At 41.2% G+C, this 22,055-nt stretch overlaps 1 protein-coding gene across 4 annotated transcripts in view; it reads right to left on the bottom strand.

Annotated features, from left to right (window-relative positions):
- Positions 1-22,055, bottom strand: part of Magi2 (membrane associated guanylate kinase, WW and PDZ domain containing 2) — a 1,267,351-nt gene that overhangs the window by 296,163 nt on the left and 949,133 nt on the right. For all 4 annotated transcript variants that reach the window (XM_026784667.1, XM_026784668.1, XM_026784669.1 and 1 more), the window contains exon 7: positions 5,923-5,980. In XM_026784667.1, coding sequence (XP_026640468.1) covers positions 5,923-5,980 — 58 coding nt within the window. The remainder of the gene's footprint in view (positions 1-5,922; positions 5,981-22,055) is intronic.

The raw sequence follows: 22,055 nt of genomic DNA, 5'->3' as shown, positions 1-22,055 counted from the left end.
CTGAAACAGCACTGTCCAGCATCCAGACAATTAGAACCTGAAACAGTAACGTCCAGCATCCAGACAATTAGAATCTGAAGCAGCACTGTCCAGCATCTAGACAATTAGAAACTGAAACAGCACTGTCCAGCATCCAATTAGAAACTGAAACAGCACTGTCCAGCATCCAGACAATTAGAGAGCGAGATTTTTAAGCACATTCTTTGCTTATTTCTAACTGTGCGTGTTTTACATGTGTACTTTAAAGAGAAGCTTTAAGCTAGGAGACTTTTTCCCCCTTGGAAAATCTAGAAAATGACTCAGGAGAGCAACGTTCATATGATGGGATAAAATCTTCTCAAGCCACTTTCCACGTCCCTACATCATGACAAACGCTCATCAGAAAGTGGGTGCACTTCCCCCTAACACTCGGCTCTCCCTGACAATATTGGGCAGCCCTTTCGGCAACTGCATGTGAACCATGTCTTAGAGCAGCAGATGTGTGTGTGTGTGTGTGTGTGTGTGTGTGTGTGACATCATGTGAGAAGCTTTTCAGACCTTTGCTTGAAAATCACATCTGTCAGAGCCCGCGATGATTTTAAATGTCGTTCTATGGCTGACTTCTTTCTCTGTGCCAGGAGAGGCAGCCTGCAGGAAAGCCATCCCAAGAAACTGTGTCTTCTGGATTAGCTGCTTAAGTAAATTGTGTAACTACCATTAAAACCAGAATGTACCCAGCAGACATGGTTTCACAAAAGAGGCAAGAAATCCACATTTGTACAAAAGTCACAGCTGTTCAGCGTCACGGTTTGCACTTTTTGCATTAATTTTTCCCTTCCTTTATGAACGGTGACAGTTACATTTCTGGTTAGCAGCTTCAGGACTTTCTAATACATCACTAAGTGTGGCATTAGCATGGATTTGGTGTCCATCAGGAAAACTTGGCTTTACTTCTTTTGGCTGGCATTTAGAATAGAGCTCAGTCTACTGTCTGACTTGCAGATGACATGAGATGTGATGCTGATAGGGCCCGCTGTACCACACAGTTCTGTGTGCTGTGAACAAGTGTCTCACACTCCCTGACCTGGCCCCACCATGCCAGGGGCTTTTTCTTCTGGTTCGGGTCTCGTTTCCAGTTTCTAAACTGCTTGGGAACCCTTTTCACAGTATCGGGCATGGACCTGGTGGCTCACAATGCTCATTTCACTAGCTGGGTAGGGAGCATGGCCTTCTAGCCTCCAGCATCTTGCTGTGGAATTGTTCTAGATCTAGAGGGGAGTCATCACGTTCTTGTAGGAGTCCCATCTTCCTAGGGTTGAGACTCAAAGGCTTGTATGGAATATTATGGGTTGTATGTGCAAAATTTATGAGAGGCATGATTCACAAGAATCTGGAGTCTGGGCCCTTCAGCCGAACCACCTCTGCCCACATTTTAGCCCCAGGGTCAATGGTGTGTGTTTTCTAGGGAGTCAGCTTCTTTCAAAAGGGTTTCCTCAGCTGTGAACTGGAGGCCATTTGCTTTGTCATCACCGCAGAGGGTGGTAAGTGTGATAGAGGAAGCCAGTTCATGGCACACACTGTATATTGAACAGATAGTAATTATTCTGTGTGTATGTAGGGGATGATAATGAGGAGGAGGACTTCTTCCTCCTGGCTCTTGGATACAGTATACCCATAATATTTAAAAATCAATTTACTCAGGACAAAATTAGACCATACGGGGTAAGTAGAGGTTAAAACCTGTGTAGTCTAGGCTTTGCAGCATCCTTGCTGTGCAAACATACTTTGCTATTGATTGCTGGAATTCCTTTCTGCCTGACCACGTTGTTTGGCAGGAACAGGTGTGTAAGTACAGCTGGGTTAAGTGCCCAGCACTGGTCTCAACTTGCCATTCCTGGCGAGGGCAGAATCCACTGTGTAGCTTCTACCCTGAGCTGTTGCTGGCCTGGACGAAGAGTCACTGACTGCTCTGGTGTCCATCCCTCTAGTGTCTAGGGGTGTAGGTTGCATTTTTAACTTAAACAACTGGACAGGGCAGATGCTCTTCATTACTTATAACTACATACATGGATGTATGATTGGTCATAAAAAGTGGGAACGCTACAATAAAATCACTCCCCACTGCCACCAGTGCCTTTAGCAGCATTAGTGAGCCAATATTTTCTTAGACATAAATTTACAAAGATTTATAAGGGTAACTTTGTCTTTATTAGTTTTATTTTTGAGAATATAATTTAATTATAACATTTCTCTCTTTCCTTTCCTTCCCCCAAACTCCCTTCTATTTCCCTTGCCACTCTCTTCAAATTCGTGACCCCTTATATCACTTATTGCTATTACAAGCTTATATGTACACTCCTAAATATAACCAGCTCTGTCTGTATACTATTCCTTGTATGTATGTTTTCAGGGCTGACCATTTGATAACCCTGCTTTTAAAAATTAATTAAATCCACAATTGTAAAAATGCTTACATTAATGTTATCTCTGTAATTATGAATGGCATATTAATGTAAGGAGTGTGTGTGGTGATGGTGTAGACTAGGCCTAGATCCTTGAACATGCTTGGCAAGCCCTCTAGCACAGGGTGAAACCTCAAAATTGTTATTTTATTATTTATATCTGTACTAGAAAAGCTGATAAGTTAACTTAGACTAGAAATGGATTACTTTTCTGCATAAAATACCACAAGAAAGTAAGTGACGTTCCTCCCCACCCCACAGCAATCTCAGACCATGCACCAAAAGTGCCACCTGGCCTCTGTTTGTATTTCTGTCTGATAAGTTTCATGAGCAGGACTGCTTTCAGAGCCAAAATGCACCTGTGCCAATGGCAGCGTACTGGAGATGATACACAGTTGAAAAAAAATCATGTAAATAGATATACTCTAATAAAAATACATGACAAATTCTCTGTTTTGATGAAAGACATTTCTTTAGGCAGCACGCACACACAACTTTCTCTTTCATATATATATATCATACGATAAGATGTACATATATACAGCAACCTGAGACATTAAAATATGTTGATTAATTTTTAAGAAAATATTTGATTATTTTCTACTTAATGTTACCTGCGTATTTAGACTAGCTACTTTGTCTCAGTTTTCTGCCTGGCCAGACATACCTAGTGACTAGTGTTGGTACACTCTCTTGAGTCAGGTAATAACAAGGATATGGAAAATAGCACAGCTCGATCTACCCGAGGGAAGTTTAGCTACTTTGACTCTGGCTGACCTGAAATCACTTGAAACCTAGAGTTACCAGACTCATTTTTTCTGACAGTGGACTAACATGATTGAACTCTGGATAGGTTTTTAACCATGGCTGTGATAAATGGAAAATGAAGTAGAGAAATAGAGGAGCATAACTTAATTAAAAACCAATAAGAAGCAATTCGGAGTAAAAACTTAACGGAGTTTCTTTTTAGGGTTGTAGACCTATGCAAGTCAATGGCTGAGTGTGAGAGTCGTCTGCCCTCTGACCTTCCCAAGAGGATCAGCAATGGCTTCCTAGTCTACCCTCTGTGACCTTCCCAAGAGGGTCAGCAATGCTGACTCCTAGTCTACCCTCTGCAGCCTTCCCATGAGGATCAGGTAGGTAGAAACAGCTTTCTGATGTGTGGGTGTTTATCATAGTCCTGATAAATGATCAGGGCAAGGAGAGGGGCTTAAGTTAAATGCTGTCTGCACACTGGAGATTAGTTTTAAAGCTCATAAAGTTGGATGTGAAGAAACAATATGAAGAGATAGAAGAAGGCAGGGATGGGGGAGGGGGAGAGGAGTGGGGGGAGAGGGAGGGAAATGGGAGGCGGGGAGGAGGTGGAAATTTTTTTCAATTTAAAAAAAAAAAAAGAAGGAGGCAGGGATCAGCAGATTAGGACTTGCACATTGGACCTGGCCTGTGCTCTTGCCTCTTTGTAGATAACACATTGTGGCAGAGCCCCTTACACACGAAAATGACACCACTAGAAAAGAAGAAACTGTGAATCCCCGAATATTCGTTACCTGGATCGTTATGAAGTTTGCCAACACTGGGACTAAGGAGAGGATTGTTGTTCATTGATGTCACGGGTCAATGTATTACACGGAGATGGCATGTCACACATCTCAGTCCTGTGTCATTCTATGGAAACACGTGTGACTTCAGATGCTACATGCTGAGGCATGCTGGGGCCCGATTAGTGAATTAAGGCAATTTAGTTTTTCCATATAAGTTTGGTTATTGTTCTCTCAAGGTCTGTGAAGAATTTTGATGGGGATTGCGTTGAATCTATAGATTGCTTTGATCCTACTGCATGTACTGGCTTTTTGGGAGCCTAGTCTGTTTGGAGGCACACCTTCCTAGACATGGATGGAGGAGGGGAGGGCCTTGGACTTCACACAGGGCAGGGCACCCTGACTTCTCTTAGGACTGGAGAGGATGGGGGAGGGGGAGGGCAGGCACTGGGAGGAAAATGGGAGGATGGGAGGAGGTGGAATTTTTTAATAAAAAAAAGACAATTTAGGAGGGGTAAGTACAGAGACCAGTGGTAGAGCACTTTCCTGAATATGAAAATCCATAGATTTGATCCTGAGTGTGGCAAACAAACACAATCAAGCATTCAAGCTAGGACTTAGTCTACTCAGTATACTGTCAAATTTATTAGGAATAAAATTTTATTACTATCAAAACAAGTATTTTCCTTGATTTTAATAGGACTCAGAGTTCATGCAAGTATTTACAAATGATTTTCCCCCCTCTCTTCCAGCCTGTCTCTCTTCTTTGCCATCAGACATAGCTATGCATTTACCTTACCTTTCATATGGGTTGAGAGCCCACACACTAGAGGGTAAACACTATCTTAGAAGAGTGTTTATAATAAATGAGCTGAATTCACCGCAGCCAGGAGTATGTAATGATGGGCTGTGGGGCCGAACTTGGGGCTTCTCCAGAGGAGCAGGGGCGGGGTCAAAGTCATTGAGACAAGTGCTCATGCAGGATGAGCTCAGGGCAGTGGGGTTCACAGGGCTCCCTCATCAGAATATCTGCAGCACCAAGAAGGGCTTGACACCTAACCAAAGCCAGTAACTGCTTGGATGCTACCACAGAGCAGTTTAGTAAGAAGCCATTAATATACGACCCTTGGCATCCTCATTATTACTGTACGTGGCTTATGATGAGAGGAAAAAGAATTCAGTCTTGATAAACACTACGGAAGTCATTGGCTTTGCAAACACTGGATTTCTAAGATAGTATTGCATATAGAATTGGCAGTAACATTACAAATACCATATGATGAATAAGAGTTAGCCATGAGAATGTAATCAAAAGTAAATTACACAATAATGTTAGAGGATTATGAATATAATTTTATTTTCTTAAACGATATGTGTGTAATAAGTTAATCATTGGTAGAGTCTCTAGTCTGAGTTACACAATTTGTAGATGGAGATAGTCCATGCTGTGACTAGAGCAAGATGCAACAACCAATATGAAGCATAAAAGTCCAGTGCACTGGAAGAACACTGCAGATATACTGTGGGGTTCTAACGAGAAAGCACCCAGACTTTTCCTTTTCCTTCAATGGGAAGGCAGGCCGGATTCAGTTAGCTGAATCTGAAATCTCTTTGCACAAGCAGGCAGCTCCCAACATTCTGATTTCCAAATGAAAGGCATTCACTTAAGTGTCTTTAACCATCACCCTTTCAGAGGACAGTGTGGGACAGTGTGGAACACACTTCCGGAATTGACGTTTCAGAACCAGGAGTCAAGGAAGAGGAACGGCCCAGCAGCCAGCTGCAGAATCAGGAAGTCGCTAGCCATGCCCCCAGAGTCTTTGCAGGCAGTTCGGATGAAAAGGGAACGGAAGGGACTGTTAGCCACGCACGCTCAACAAATGAAACGCTGACACAATCTCACGACACGTTAGTACAAGTTAACATCACGCTTAGAGACTTACTCAACATAGTAAGTTCCATATATGGGATCATCGATTTTTTCCCAGCCATACGGAAGCTCTGAAAAATAAAAAGTTATTTCTTTCAGTAAGTAAAGAATAGATATCACACTTTCCTAATAAAAAGTAATATAATTTAATTGTTCATAGATTTTTAAAAATGGTCTTCCGAGCAGAATAAAATGAATGAAACCGATAGGAGTGGCCCAGATTTCAGACACACTGAGGGAGCTGTAAATAGCACTGACTGGAAAACTGGCAGTTAAACCCAAATCGCCCTTCCCTACAGATTTCCCGCTGGGGTGGGCTGTGTGCTTCTGCCTAGGATGAGGCAGGCGCCTCATCGTGTTCCCACGGTCCCGTTCCCTACAGTAGGCTAACCCGCTTTCTTCAGAGGGGATGCCGCTCTCTTGTTTGTTTGTGTTGTGAAAGGCGCATTTTGGAATAAATACCATATTTTCAGAATACATTCCTGAGGATAGCAAATTGTGGTGAATGAAACGAAGATGTTGCACATTCGCAACTGATTGGGGTAGCAGCGGGCTGGGCCGCGCCACTCCCGCCAGGCGGGTCGGAATTTCTCCACTGAGGTAGTAGCGGGAAGTGCCATTCCTACCACAGCGGTCAGGATTTGGATACTGCCAGGATTTTTACTGGATACATTTTTTTAAATTTATTTACTTTTTAAAAAAAATAGTCTAAAATTTCCAATGTAGTTTTCTTGAGAATATTTCTAATTCTCTAAGCTTAAGTTTAGTACACGCACATTGAGAATATCAATAGCTTTATAATTCTTGTTACTGTCAAAAACATGCTGTTTAACACAAAGACTTTACTGTCTAACTCTGCTAGCCACATTCCCCGAGGCTTCGCAAGAAAGTCTGACAAAGAACATTTATTTTCCTTGCTAAACACCAATTCTATATATGTAATTTGAGAGCCAATTTATGCATTTGCATGACTATGTAGTACATTGAGAGACATTGAACAGTGTTATTGTAGTAATATATATTGTGATGAACCAAGCAAAGTTACTGGAAAAAAATAGAATTATGGGTAATCATGCCACACAGGAATAACCACTGTGAATATTTTGTATTTTGTTGAGCATATTTCAAATTGCTCTATGCTTATGGGCTAATTTTTAATTAAAGCACTTATTATTATATAGCTTGATATATTATTTGACAAAGTATCAATGGTATGAACATTATTGCAGGATTTAAATATCACAGAATAGCAGTTTGCAACCATCTACTATTGATCGTGGTGAACTTCCTATAATAGGCACCATCTGGGCATGACACACTACCAACTAAACCCTTTATTGCTTTTCTATGGAATATATTAGCAATGATAAATTCTCGGAGGTAGAATGTTGGGTTAGAGGATTTGTGATCTTTTGTGTTTATTTTATTTTTTGGAATTAAAATATAATTTTGTCATTTCTGTCATCCCCTCTCCCCTCCCATCCTTCTCAGATACACTCACCTTCTCTCTCCCAGTCCTTGCCCCTGGCCCCTGTTTTCACACTGCTGTTACATAGATAACAAATGCTTAGTCCATTTAATGTTACCTGTGCACCTCCTCTTCCCGAGGCTCAGAGAATATTGTGGAAAACGGGGCAGAAAAATCGCAAGAGACAGAGGAGTAAAAAGTCTGCTCTGTAACACTGCGTCTCCTAGAAGTATCGGGGCATCCACACTCATGAAGTCACAATCACATGACTGCCTCAACAAGATGTGGACAAGAATGACACCAAAAGACATGCCAGCATGGGAGGGGGACTCTCGTGGTCACCAGCCGTAGACGACAAGCTACAGGAACACAAGGAAACCCGAAAGCAGGAGAAATGGCCCTCCCCAGGGACGGGTGCGCAAGCTCGTTATCCAAAGCCAACTGGATGTTGCTAGCTTGCCATCTTCCCATTTACAGGAGTGCAAATCCATAGTCTCAATGGGAACATATGAATGATGATTGTGCCATTAAATTAATTACAGATTCATGTTTTCTCACTCCCAACTTTTAAAGATCTATAGATTTAGGAATTCAAACTTTGTGTGGGTTTAGAAGGCTGACCGGATGCAGTTACTTTCTTCCGTTTTATGACATTTCAAGTAGAGTTTCAGGTCAGTGCGTGAGGAGTTTACAGCCCAATGTGATCCTCACGGGAGGGAAGATAGAGGATTCACGGTGCAGAGGTTTTCATCAGGTACCCAAAGCTAATGGAGACTCTGCCTATTAAAAATTCTTCCCTTGATGATACTTACCCAGTGTCTTTTAGAAGCAACTAAAGCAGAAGAATGGTATCGTGGGCATTTGCCACTTATGAGGCTCAGTGCATGAATCCACATTTCTAACGTGTCTAATACCTTGACAGGTATATAAGAGCATGGAGAAGCAGTTCATAATGAAACTTCTAAGCAACCTTTCATCTCATAGACCATCCCTTTCTCTTATTTCTTCTCTCTGGCTCTTTTGCAGGTGAGCCACTCGTTCTAACTGGAGCCGGAGGTCAAAGCCGTTGGTTATCTCTGTCAGATTTACAATGGAAAAGGGCTTGGGGACAACTTGCTATACACGGTTTCACTCGCCACCTTGATTTCTCAGAAATTGGGAAGAATCCGTTTTGCTCTTCCCGAGATGCTGATTTGTTTGCTTGCTTCATATTTCCAAGAAAATTATTTAAGAATTCATGATAAAATAAAATTTTGTTATAAACATATATACATTAAAATTATTTATTACTGATTTGGGTTCATACTTTGGGATGATTAATATTACAGTATAGCCAATTCCCTATTACTAAAAACCACCCATGGCTTCATTTTAAATACTCGCAGAGTTGACAGACATATAACAGCAAATACATAACAATAACAAACATATTCATTGCTTCACTTGTGAAGGTAGTAGACAGACCAATGTTTAAAAAGATAAGCGTAGAGCCGGCCGGTGGTGGCGCACGCCTTTAATCTCAGCCCTTGGGAGGCCGAAGCAGGTGGATCTCTGTGAGTTCGAGGCCAGCCTGGTTTACAGAGTGAGGTCCAGGAAAGGCTCCAAAGCTACACAGGGAAACCCTGTCTCGAAAAACCAAAATAAATAAATGAATAAATATAGCCTATGCTGCTCTTTAAAGAAAAAAGATAAGCGTATGTGTATACAAATGTATGAATGCGTTTGTGTGTATATGTGTGTGTGTGTGTGTGTGTGTGTGTGTATGTATGTATGTATATATATGACATGGAACAAGCCAGAGTGTTGTGATATTTTAATATCTGTACATTTTGTACAATATTTCAGACTAAGCATATCTACATCTCCAAATATTTGCCATTTATTGTGGTGAAATGTTCAAAACCTTCCAGCTCTAAAAAAAAAAGGATTACCAACTATGGTCGCTCCACTCTGGACCAGCACATCAGAAATCTTAAGTTTTCGAAAGGCACCGTGGTTGTCATTGACAGAGCTTTTGTTTTTGAAAGAGCGAGAATGATCTGAGCTAGGACGTTAATGAACAATCACAACATCCACATGTAAAAAGAAGCAAAATTTAGATTACGGCTAAAGAGCACACATCTAGATGGTGGAAAGTTAAGAATTACTCTTCATTGTTAAAAAAAAAAACCAAGTTATTTAAAGTTGAATAGGCTCAGAAACTAATTATGTCCTCCTAAATTAAGCTAACAAATCAGAGAAGGAATTTCTAATATCGCACTATTTACCCAGCCAGGAAAGCAAGCACTCCGGGGCTCCTGGGCCCTGAACCATTTAGAACACTATTCAGCAGCACCTGACAGCTCTGAGATGATTAAGGTCACATTGACAAAAGAGCACAGACTCCACAAAGCGGAAGAATAAACATTTGCGGTCAGCAAGGTTAATGCAGAATTAAGAACTGTTTTAATTGAGATTTTCTTCAGGCCACGAAATTGTGATGCAAACTTGGTGATTAGATGTTTCAACCCTGCAAAATTTGTATGTATGTCTAAGTTCATCTGTGGTTAGTCGTCAACTTTTTATAGTGGGAACAGAATCGGAAGATCACATGGGCATCCATTCCTGCGTGGGGAACAGAATCTGAAGATCACATGGGCATCCATTCCTGCGTGGGGAACAGAATGGGAAGATCAGATGGGCATCCATTCCTGCGTGGGGAAGGGCATTGGAATATTAAATGTGCATCTCCTTCCTGTATGAATGCTGCCAGTCACTACTTCTCTTTATTTTTTCTCTAACTTAAAATTCATTTTATTACATTTGGAGACTTTTCCCCATATCACCAACAGACATTTCGTTAATTTATATTTTACTTAATTTTTTATATGATATATTTTGATGATAATTTCCCTCCCCCAACTCCTTGCAGATTTCCCCCACCTCCCTACACATTCACTTCACGTTTCCTCTCTCCCTCCCTCCCTCTTCTCGCTCTCAAACCAAACTGCTCTGTCCCATTTTTTTTTTTTTTTTTTGGTTTTTCGAGACAGAGTTTCTCTGTGGCTTTGGAGCCTGTCCTGGAACTAGCTCTGTAGACCAGGCTGGTCTCGAACTCACAGAGATCTGCCTGCCTCTGCCTCCCAAGTGCTGGGATTAAAGGCGTGTGCCACCACCGCCCGGCTCCCATTTTTTAAAAAATGTTTTAGGTCCATTTTAATTACAGAGAATAGACACATCTATGCTAGAGCAAAAAAACCAAAACAAACCACCAAAAACAAAATAAACAGCTTTTGGATTACATAAGCAATATTTAGGTCTACCTTATGGGAACGAGATGCGTATAGGAGAGCTGTGTGGAACATACTTTAGGGTTTCTTAGGAAAGATGCTCTTTGTCTGTCTTGCACCATTGTTCTTTTGAACTGTGGTTCAACTTCATGCAATCTGCGTATAATCATGCAATAATCCCTTCTTCTCATGTCTGGCTGGCCATCTCTGCTTGGTCATCTTGAGTTGTGTCTGAGTTTGGTGACTTTGGTATGGCTATTGCTATTTGGCCTATTTCTCAACCTGTATTCCATATTCCTAAAGAAGTTATTCATCTGGTTGATTTTTTTCAAAGCAGACTCAAATTATTTGGCTGACTCTTCAGTCAGTCTTTTGATACCATAAACCAAGGAGGATACAATATGACCTCTGTAATTTTTTTCCTAAATTGAACAACTTCATTTGGATCATAAGAAAAAAAAACCTGCAATAGCAAATAGAGGGGTATTACACAAAGCCACAGGCCAGTGTTGTTTGAAAGTGTATGGATGATCTAAAGGAAGGCAGAGTGGAAGATCTCAAGGACATGATTAATAAAAAAAAATTTTGTAATATGGGTTGGATCTTGGACAAGAAGAAGGACAACTGACAAGATTCAAATGAAGCTTTTATATTAGTTTAATAGTTTGCCTGAGCCGGGCGGTGGTGGCGCACGCCTTTAATCCCAGCACTTGGGAGGCAGAGGCAGGCGGATCTCTGTGAGTTCGAGACCAGCCTGGTCTACAGAGCTAGTTCCAGGACAGGCTCCAAAGCCACAGAGAAACCCTGTCTCGAAAATCCAAAAAAAAAAAAAAATAGTTTGCCTGTTATTTTATGGTTTCAGTAACTGTGCTTGGAAAAATGGCATTAGGGAAAGTGGGAGGAACTATACGCCATTTTCAATCTAATTTTTAAAAACTAACATTAGTTACCATTCTGCCATTTCTAAGAAAAATTTGCTACTGTTGATTCCCCTTCCTCGTCACCCTATCCCTTGACCCAGCTCTCCTCCGTTTTCTGTTTACATATCTAATGTTTTCTTTTCATCTTTTTTGAAATTCGTAGTAATGACCGAAGGGAAACATTGGAAAAAGATATTTCATTTATTCTCACTACTGGTTATATGAGCAATGTGCCATCAGATGCTCAAATCGCAGGATATATTTAGATGGAGAATATCAGATTTTCTCCAGTACTCGAGGTTAAATCCAGGGCCTCACACATGCTAGGTGAGACATCCACCCCTGAGCTCACGGGTCCAGCCGTAGCATTTAAATGTCCAGTGTTTAAATAAAATGAGACTGTAGGTAGGTTGTTTAAATTTATATTCTTTCTATATACTGTGTTTTTCAACAGGCAATTTGAAGAATGTGAATTAATTTTGCCATTTCATCTTTTAAAAATTCTATTGCCCCATGCTCTTCTTTAGTAGAAAAATATTATTACAACAACCTTGTGCTGCTTGTAAAAGATTCAGGCTTAAGGGCAGGAACACAAAATCTAGACTGACAGCCGAGCCTTCCCTCTGAGGCAGATTGGTATGGCTGGGCAATGATAATTCATGAAGGGTATGTGAAGGTCCACTCTGGTGGGCAGCCTAATGTCCACCCTCTCCCCCAAAGTCAAGAAGGCAAGCAGGTTGGAAGTGAGATATTGGATACTAGAATAGGGATCAGAATAAGGAACATCTCCTTCAACCTATATTGTTTTCATTGACTTAGTTTCTTTTTTTTAAATATTGTTTTTCAAATTGAAGTTCTTGTTAGATTAAATTTTAGAAGCAAATATTATAGAAAGAAAGAAGAAATTGGGATTATTCGGTTGAGTAATATGACATATAGGCCATGCATCTATTAAAAGACCTGGCCTTCAATATTTTATGTTTTTGAGTATATATTTTGAAAATATAATGACACTCTCCTGGAAAACTCATGCAGAAATAGTAGCTAGAAGTTTTGGGAAATCTCACTGTGAAATTTAAAAATGAATCATTTAATTGCTTGAAAATTTATAGATGCATAAAAACATTTTCATCAAATCTACCACTGATCTCTTCCTCCCAATCCCAACCCCTTTTCATTTCCAAACACGTGTACTCCGGTTTCATGGTTTTCATCCCACTGAGCCAAATTAGTGCTGCCAATATGTGCGTGGGGATAGAGCCATCCACTGTCCTGTGAGCCGCTTACCAGAGGGCACGTCCCTGAAGAGAACTGGCTTTCTCTTCCCCAGTAGCCACCAACTGAATCTTTAGAGAAAGTTCTTTGGGAGGTGGGTCCTGTGGGCTAGCTAACTGGGTAAGAGTACCAGCGGCTGAAGTGTTATGATGTGAGTTCCAATCCCCAGTATCCATTTTCCTTTTTGTACGAGAATTTATATACTAGTGATAAACGAACCTAGACTGGTTTCCCAACATAGAAATTGCAAGAAAAAGTAACTTCTATACCTCTATTCCATTCAACCTGGAAAACAAACAGCTTCGTTAAAACAATCCTAACAACACAATAAGAGAACGTGGTCCCTTTCTGTTGTGTTCTGTTGCCTTGCACTCTGATATCCCTGTACAGAGAAGCAGCATCATGGACGTTACCATGGGAACACAGGCTGGGAGGCATCCTCAGGAACTGTGGTGTAGCACATGGACGATTTTAGACCTGGTAAAGAAGAGCTGCCTGGGCCATGCTTTAGAGTGGGAATATTTAATTCATGTTATCATATAGATGAAATATGAGTATTTAATTACTACAGCATGCTAATGAACTTCAACAATATTGACCACAGCCAACTACAGGTTCCTTGTTGATAATCAACACCCTCATGCTGGAAGTTCTAAATAATACTTTGCTTAGGGATGGACCACGTGTGCGTGACGGTGACCCCACAGGATTACATCACCGATTGTGGGGTGTTTGTTGTTGCTTTTGTCAGTCCACTCCGTCATGGGCATGACGATGGAGTTCCTTGGGCACTTGTCTACCGGAATTAACCCTACAATTCAGTGATACTTGACTATAAATTAGTTTCTTCGCACATTTTTACCAAATCTGAAAAGAAATATGTGTGATTTCCTTGGCAGGCATTAGTGTATGAGCAATTAAGTGTGCAGTAATATTGTGGGTACTTACTCCTTTCTACCTGGCAGAAAGAAGCTGTCAAATACAGCTGTGCAATTCTGCGATGCTAACAAGTCTGACGGACCTCCCTGGGATGGTGACAATAAATGGCAGCAGGAAAGTGTGGCACAATAGAGATTCTGCCTGGTAAAGATTTAGATGTGGCCATATTTGGCTTAAGTTTGCAAGCTTCATTAGAAAGCTGAGGAGGGAGGAAATCAGGTGGATTTGTCTTTTGTTCTTAAAGCATTGTAGAGTGTTTGTGGCTATAGAGAAAGGGACCTATGTGCTCAGGATTCAGAACACACAATTCTATTTCCTTCTTATCTTCCTTAAATTTATATTAATTCAACCTTCTTACTCTTTGTCAGTGGAATTCACTTCTGACAGCTTTCTGAAATGTTCTTGGCTTCTCACTGTGGAGCCTGACATCTAATTTGAGCTATAAGTAGCTAAACAGAGTAACACAGCTATTCATAGCCCACATGGCAACAGGATTAAGGGAAATAAACAACTGTTAAGAGTTACAAGTTATGTTTAAGTAGGAACAGAAATGCCCCAGCCCACTAAAGTCTCTTGGTCACATAGAGAGTGTACTAGAAAGAGGAGTCAGGCAGGAACTTGGTGTGGACTCAAATGGAAAGACAGCGAACGTCAGTCCCAAGAGGAAAGTTCCCATCCTCACGTGGGGAGACATAACTGATACATTTGGTAGGTCACACCATAGCTTCCAGGATCCTGGAAGAAAGGGGTTTGAAGCACCGGGAATGAGTGGTATAAGTACTGGAAGACAGCATCAGAGGGAGGTGATGTTGGTGGCCTTGAAGACTTAGGATGAGATAGGACCACGTGACTGCAGTTAACTGTCAGCGGAAATAAAAGATTAGGCCAGGAGAACCTACTGTGAAAACTACACTCCTCTAAAGGGAAAGGAGAAGGTACTCCTGAGAAAAAGTGTAATCCGTTGGCTGCTCTGGGAATAAAAGACATTTGAAAAAAACCAGAAAATAGTAGATAGAATTCATATAAAGTTTCTATAAAAGGTCAGAAATGAGAGTCACAGGAATAGAACAAAGAGACCTGGTCACTCTCCCTCACATGGAGGCAAAAACAGAAGCACGAATTGTAATAAGACGGTAAGGTATCTTGAACCAAGCTCATAAGAATACAAAACAAGATGCCGAACCAGATATTTAAAAACTGTGAGCACAAACAGATGGAGGAGCAATTGATAGAGAAGAAGAATTTGTCAAAATGTTATTTTTGATGTTTGGTTGTAAACCTAGCCTTTATCAGCAAGCTAGCCTTTATCAGCAAGATATCTTTTTAGCTCCAAAATACCATTGAAGAAAGCTCTGTGAAATAAATGGTAAGTTACAAAGTGCCTAAGACAGAATAGATCCAACTGAAGTATGACAAAGACCACTGAGAAAGAGCATGCAAAAGTCAAGAGAATGCAAACTGTGAGAGAAATAAAAAGGTGGAAAGAATTGGTAAAAAATCAATACAGAAGACAAGCAAAGACAGTCCAGTGTGGGAAATGGGGCCATGAGAAGAAGAAAAGATAGGCAATGCTTAAAATGGAGCCCAGAAATCAAAAACGCTCCTCGTTATCCCTGTCTTTATCCATCTCTCTCCCGTCTCCTTCAGCTCTGTAGTTTATTGTTTTCAAGATTACTTCCCAGACACCTGCTCAATTGAAAGAATACTTCAGCTGGACATGACCCGAAGAAAGGTCTCAAGGCAAACATCCAATGCACTGAATTATAGATCTAACCTTGCAACAGCAAATACAGAAACACGTATATGCCTAGACATACACCATTTACCACATATCATATTTACATATACCACATAGCATTTACATATACCATACATAGCTAAGATGATTAAGGAAGAGGAGCGAGGAAAAAGCTGACTGGCCAATGGCTTCACTGACCCTTGCGTCAGCAACACGTGTGAGTCTCAGCAATCAAAACGGTTGATAACTGATTGAATAAGGACTTATAAAAGAATACCAAGAGGAGGGAAAAAAATTAAATGGAACAAGTTGCATAGAGCAATGTTTAACATAATATGATCAATAATCTAAACTCTGATAGACTTGAAGCTAACAGGAATAGGTGCAATTTACCCTTCTTGTTAGGATTTTCTAAACGACCCACAAAGAAAACATGACTCCATGCTATAAAAGTGAAAGGGATTTAGAAACGGTAAAAATGAAAGGCTGGGCAAAGATGTGTCAGACAAACAAAAACCAAAAGTTCAGAGCAGATTGAAAGAGATCTAAATGCTGAACATGTGAGATCACTGTCTTCTAACAAAAGGGTCCCCTTCATGTCAAAACAAGTTCTCCCTATCTGCACACTCAGGACTCAGCCCAGGGAGTCATAAAGCAGGACCTGCCATAGGAGTGATGAGAAACACACCTGTAAGAAGCCGTTTCCTTTCACTCAAAGACAGATACAGCCAACAGATTACACATAAGGCAGAACTCAACTAATCTTTGTAAGATGTAGGGCAGATTTTGGGGGTTCAGGGTGTCTTCCTCCCTCCTTTCCATCCACCCATCCAGTTTTTAGTCTCCAAAAGTATGAAATAGATATTCTCCTCAAGCATACATAGGATGTTCTTCAAATATTCAGATTATATTCCAAAGTATCTTTAATGCAATCGACACTCTCTGTAGTACCATAAGAAGCAGATATTTATATCAAAATCATAACTAAAGAAACTTTTCCATAGAAATTAAAAACTTAAAGAAAAAACAACTCTTGCAACAAAGAAGAAAGGTAAGATGAAGCTGAAGATTTTCTGTAAGTAAGAGAGTGGAAACAGTAAACATAAACAGTTACAATAAAATGTGTGGCTAGAGGAAATTTGACAGCATATATGGAAAATGGGAATAATGAAAGTTAATTTCTAATTTTAAAAGCTATACATATATATCACAGGAGCTGGAGATATGGCTCAGTGGTTACAAGCCATTGTGGCTCTTCCAAAGGGCCTGGGTTCAATTTGCAGCACCCATAAAATGGCTCACTGCCATCCTTAACTCCAGTTAAAGGGTCTGGTGCCCTCTTGTGGCCTTTGTGGGTACCAGTATGCATACAGTGCACACGCACATACACAAAGGCAAAACATTTATACACATAAAGTAAAAATGAATAAATCTTAAAGAAATCATCAACTATTCATCTCCTGCAGAATTGCCCTTGTGAAGTTTGTCCTGCCTGTTGAATTGTGTGTAGCATTCGGGGTGTTGTGTGTTCTCAGGACAAATGTGAAACAATGCATTTGCTCATTGGCTTGATTAAACTGTATCACATTGTATACATAGTCCTCAAACTTTGGTTCTATTTGATTTCACTGTATCACATTGTATACACATAGTCCTCAAACTTCTGTTCTATTTGATTTCACTGTATCACCTTGTAGACATATAGTCCTCAAGTTTAGGTTCTATTTGATTTAACTGTATCACATTGTAGACATATAGTCCTCAAGTTTAGATTCTATTTGATTTCACTGTATCACATTGTATACACATAGTCCTCAAACTTCTGTTCTATTTGATTAAACTGTATCACATTGTATACATATAGTCCTCAAACTTCGGTTCTATTTGATTTAACTGTACCTTCTATTTGATAAAGAGATATGGTGCCAGTCAAATTTTTAAGAGCTATAAAATGTATAGCAATGGGATCCTGTAAGTTACACATGTATATTCACATGCACACGAGAAAGGGAGGAGAAAACTCAAAAAATTTACAATGTGGGAAATAGAAAAAGTCATTCTAATAAAGGTGTCAGCAAAACAACACAAGAAAACTATCTGAAGTCGCCAAGAAGTGTGTGTGCCCTATACAGTGTGATAAAAGTGACAAGAGCCAAGCAACCACAAATAATATGAGAACATAGGCAATAATCAAAGGATGATTTGAATGAATTCATGCTAACAAAATTTAAAATATGAATGAAATGGACAGTCTTATAAAATTACAAAAATTGGTACCAAAGAAAGCAAAAGCTTGAACAGGTGGAATTTTCAGTCAATTTATCATAATAAACACCAAATTTTAAATACGAGGGGCAAATTCCTTTCTAACCATTCCATTCCATGGAAAAGGACTTTCTTATTATAGTTTAAACTTGAAAATTTTGACTACATAAATGGAAAAAAAAGGTAATCAGAGAAATAAATGTTAAACTGGAAGGAAACCTCGAATTTAGTTTATCCTGGTCTGCTTATGGGTCTCACACACACATATGATACACACACACGGGGAAGGCAGAGATGTGTGTGTGTGTGTGTGTGTCCTCACCCTGATACACACACACTGGGAAGGCAGTGATGTGTGTGTGTGTCCCCACCCTGATACACGCACACTGAAAAGGCAGAGATGTGTGTGTGTGTGTCCCCACCCTGATACACACACACTGGGAAGGCAGAGATGTGTGTGTGTGTCCCCACCCTGATACACACACACTGGGAAAGCAGAGAATTCTGCAGCCGTCGGCACTGGTTGGCTACCCTCTAATTCAGTCCTATACCCCAGAAGTTAGTGTCTCACCTCTGAACTTGAGGGCTCAGCCACGAAGCTCACCTCCTTCCTCAGAGGTCAGATACAGGACCTGCATTATTTTACCTCTTCTTTTGACCTACACACATAATCTGGGGTTCGCAAGACCTCTCTCAGTGTTTGATAATTGGCTAAGGAGGCTCAAAGAACCCAGGGGAAGACATTTGCTGGTTGATTATTAAAGGAATTACAGGGATAGTGAGGGTTAGCTCAGTTGTGCACCTATTCTATATGCATATTACAGGAGCTACACAGGCAGAGATGCAGAGGGTGATAGCGGTGAAAGGGACTCAGGCCTTCAGCATCCCACAAGAACGGCTACGTGTTTCTATTCAGGGACGAGTCCCAAACCCTGTCCATTTGGGTTCTCCTAAAGGCTCATTGTACCGGCACTACAGCGTGTGGCTGCCATGGAGAACTGTGATTGACACAGGGAACTAGCCAATGTTAAGAGATGAGACACCCAGCAAGGCCTGCCTGCGTAGGTTCTTGTTGGCTTCTGCTTCTACTATGCAGCATTTCTTCCTGCCGTGAAGTGGACAGGAGCCCTTCTGAAGCAGGGCTTTTCTGCTCTCCTATCAAATTCTATAGCTTTCCTCAGGAACAAAGTGATGAACCAGGGGTTAAAATATATGATCATAGCCAGGAACAGACAGTTTATTAAAGTATACACGAATGATGGTTAAACAAGTTCAGTGTCTTCATCATGAGATATGTGCAAATTAATATCATACAGAAACAAGACTCTGTCTCTGTTGGACTCCAAAAACTTAAAATAATACACTCTTAAAAATAAAAAAATCTGTGTGGAACCTGGCCACTCACACACCGCTGCACACAATGTTACCCAGGCCCTACGGATGGGAAGAGAGCAGGGCTGATGTAACCAGACAGCCGGACTCTACAGCTCTCCTGTAAGATAATTGGCTAAACTTTCTTCTTCAGCAATAAAAACAAACAAACAAACAAAAAAAAAAACAAAGGCAGAAGTTATTCTTTGTGCTGTTGCTTTATAACAAGCCGTGGACACATCTCCAGAGCCAGCCAGGGATGTCTACTGAATAAACAAGCTGTGTGCATGCAGCGCCGCTCTGTGCCGCTGTAAAATTTATGAGGGGAATCTCTGTGACTTGACATCCAGTTATTATTGGATATATCGCTGCACGGAGGCGTCGTGCTCGGTTTTGAAAGAAGAGCCACAAGGAGAATAGCTGAAAGCAAAGGAAGCTGCATGAATGTAAGCAGTGGTGGAAATAGAAAGCGTGTTTCTTTACCCTACATTAGTGTGCACATTTTCTTATGCAAAAACTAGGCTTAAAAGCTGGGAAGAAAGAAAAAAAAAACCCTTTGACTAAAAAAGGTCAGTGACCACAGTGACATATAAAACTGCTAGCTACGCAGAAAAATGAAGTCAAGGGTAGAATAAATCAGAGTCTAAGACTGCGATCTAATTGTTCGGAAATCTACATGGCAAGAGTTTTTAAAATCAGTCAGAACGGTTCAAAGCAGGAGGGATCATTTAAGATGCCATACAGTTTGTGATGCGTTTACAAAGCACAGTGGTTATGAGGGTGCTGGTTTCTGGAGTGTGGCATTAATTTACATGAATTCTCAGGTCTTTAGCGCTGCCTTTGGATGTGCCCTTTAGGATCCCCACAGAAGAGCAGAAAGAGCCCTCCAAGAGCACATGTTTGGTATCCTTGTCACTTCTCCACTGCTGTGATAAACACCATCACCAAAAGGCACCTTGCAGAGGAGTGTGTCCATTTAGCCTATAGGTTACAGCCCGTGGTGGAAGGAAAGTAAGGTAGGATCCTGGAGGCAGGGGCTGAAACAGAGACCGCGGAGAAAGGCTACTTACGGTCTTGCTTTCAATGGCTTTGCTTAGCTGGTTTTATACAACACAGGACCTGTGTAGAGGTGACACTGCCCCCAGACATATCCAAGTGCCAATCTGATGGAGGTTATTCCTCAGTTGAGGTTCCTGAAAAGGAACCCAGCGACTCTAGTTTGTGTTATGTTAGCCCAACATAAGCAGTTCAGCGCAAAAAAAAAAAAAAAACCCCACTAATTTTAGTCTCCATTTAGACCTGAGACTGGGTCTGATTTTGCAACGGTCAGAGTGCAGGTCCCTGGGGACCGTCCCGCTCCAGCCCCAGGTAATGCCTGTTCTTGTAACGGCAGCCGTCATAAAGAGGTAGCCTATGAGGGTTCTGTGCCTTGCCAGCATCGTGGAGCTGCAGAGGTAGAACTCATTCATTCTGAGAAGGTGCTGTTTCATTCCAGACCACAGCAGTACAGCCCTCGTACTGCTACACATGCCAGAATGTGGTCCACGGAGCCTAAGGCATAAAGGCGTCGCTGCCAGACACCTGCAGTGATGGGGGCAGGAAACAGGCTGGCAAGAGCCCAGAAGGATGCTTGTCAGAGCAACGCGGCACTTTAGGAAGCAGAGATGCCATCCTGGCTGATGTCAAGAAGGCTTTGCTCACACATGGAATTGGAATAGTGGGTGAATCTCAGGCTGGGGCTCCTGAGAGGGAAAGTCTGGAGGAGACATTAGGTCTAGCGTGGAAGACTGAACACCCAAAGCCTTCTGTTTAGACTATCTTATTTTCCTCTATTGGGGAGTCAGTGTAAGTGTTCAGGGGATAAAGCAACACCAACTGGGGAGCTCACAAGCATGTGAGGAAATGCTTGAACCCCGACTCCTAGTACTGGAATTGTGGCTCTAGCTGAAATATTATTTAATTGTCTTATAGAAATTGATAATGAAAGCTCAAACATTTCGTCCACCAACTAGCAAGTCCAAATGATGATCTATTCAAGAAAAAAAATATTTCTTATTTCTTTACTTTGTTTTATTAAAAGAAGGTCTTAAGGTTTAGAGCAAACAGCCGAGGAACACGGCTGCGCATTGCTGTGCTTTGATGGTGACTGTTATGACTGCTTTGTTTTTGTGACTCCCAAATGACTGGCTCTTGATTAAATATAACCTATGGCTTCATGCTTCAAAATGTCCTAGTCTATAGTACTCTAAGTGAAACTTGCTGTTCATTACTGATGACGTCATTTAATATATCTCTCAGAATGTAAGCATCTGTGAGGTCTTTTGTGTATTTTGAAAATGGTAGTCATTTTAAACTGAGAAAAATTATACATAAGAATGGCGGGTCATATGGTGATCTGAACACTGTACATTAAATATATGGTTATATTGAATGAAAATAAACCCAGCTCCTCAGACATTCATCACTTTCCACGGCCACAACATCCCTTCGTTAACTCGGAGGTGGGGGCAGCAGATGGTGCTGGAGAGATGGCTCAGAGGCTAAGAGCACTGCCTGCTCTTCCAAATGACCAGGGTTCTATTTCCCTTACTGGCATGCAGCTCGCAACCCTGTGACTTCCGTTCTAAGGGGAACCCGCTGCTCTCTTCTGACCTCTGCAGGCACTGCACGCAAGGTGTGTAGACGTAAATGTAGGCAAAACACTGCACACATGAAGTTAAACAGTGCACCATCGCAATCTGTGGTCACCACTGTGGCGGAGAGCCCCGGGAGCGGCTTTCCCGGAGCCATGACGTCATGCTCATGCGTACCGCCTCTGGCGCCTTCCATTAGCCTAGGCATCCCAGTCTCGCAGCAGCTATAATGCTTCTCTTAACTTCTACAACATCAACCGTTTGCGAT

The sequence above is a fragment of the Microtus ochrogaster genome, chromosome 26 (assembly GCF_000317375.1).
Source record: "Microtus ochrogaster isolate Prairie Vole_2 chromosome 26, MicOch1.0, whole genome shotgun sequence".
Lineage (NCBI taxonomy): Eukaryota > Metazoa > Chordata > Mammalia > Rodentia > Cricetidae > Microtus > Microtus ochrogaster.
This window is presented reverse-complemented; position numbering and strand designations above follow the sequence as displayed.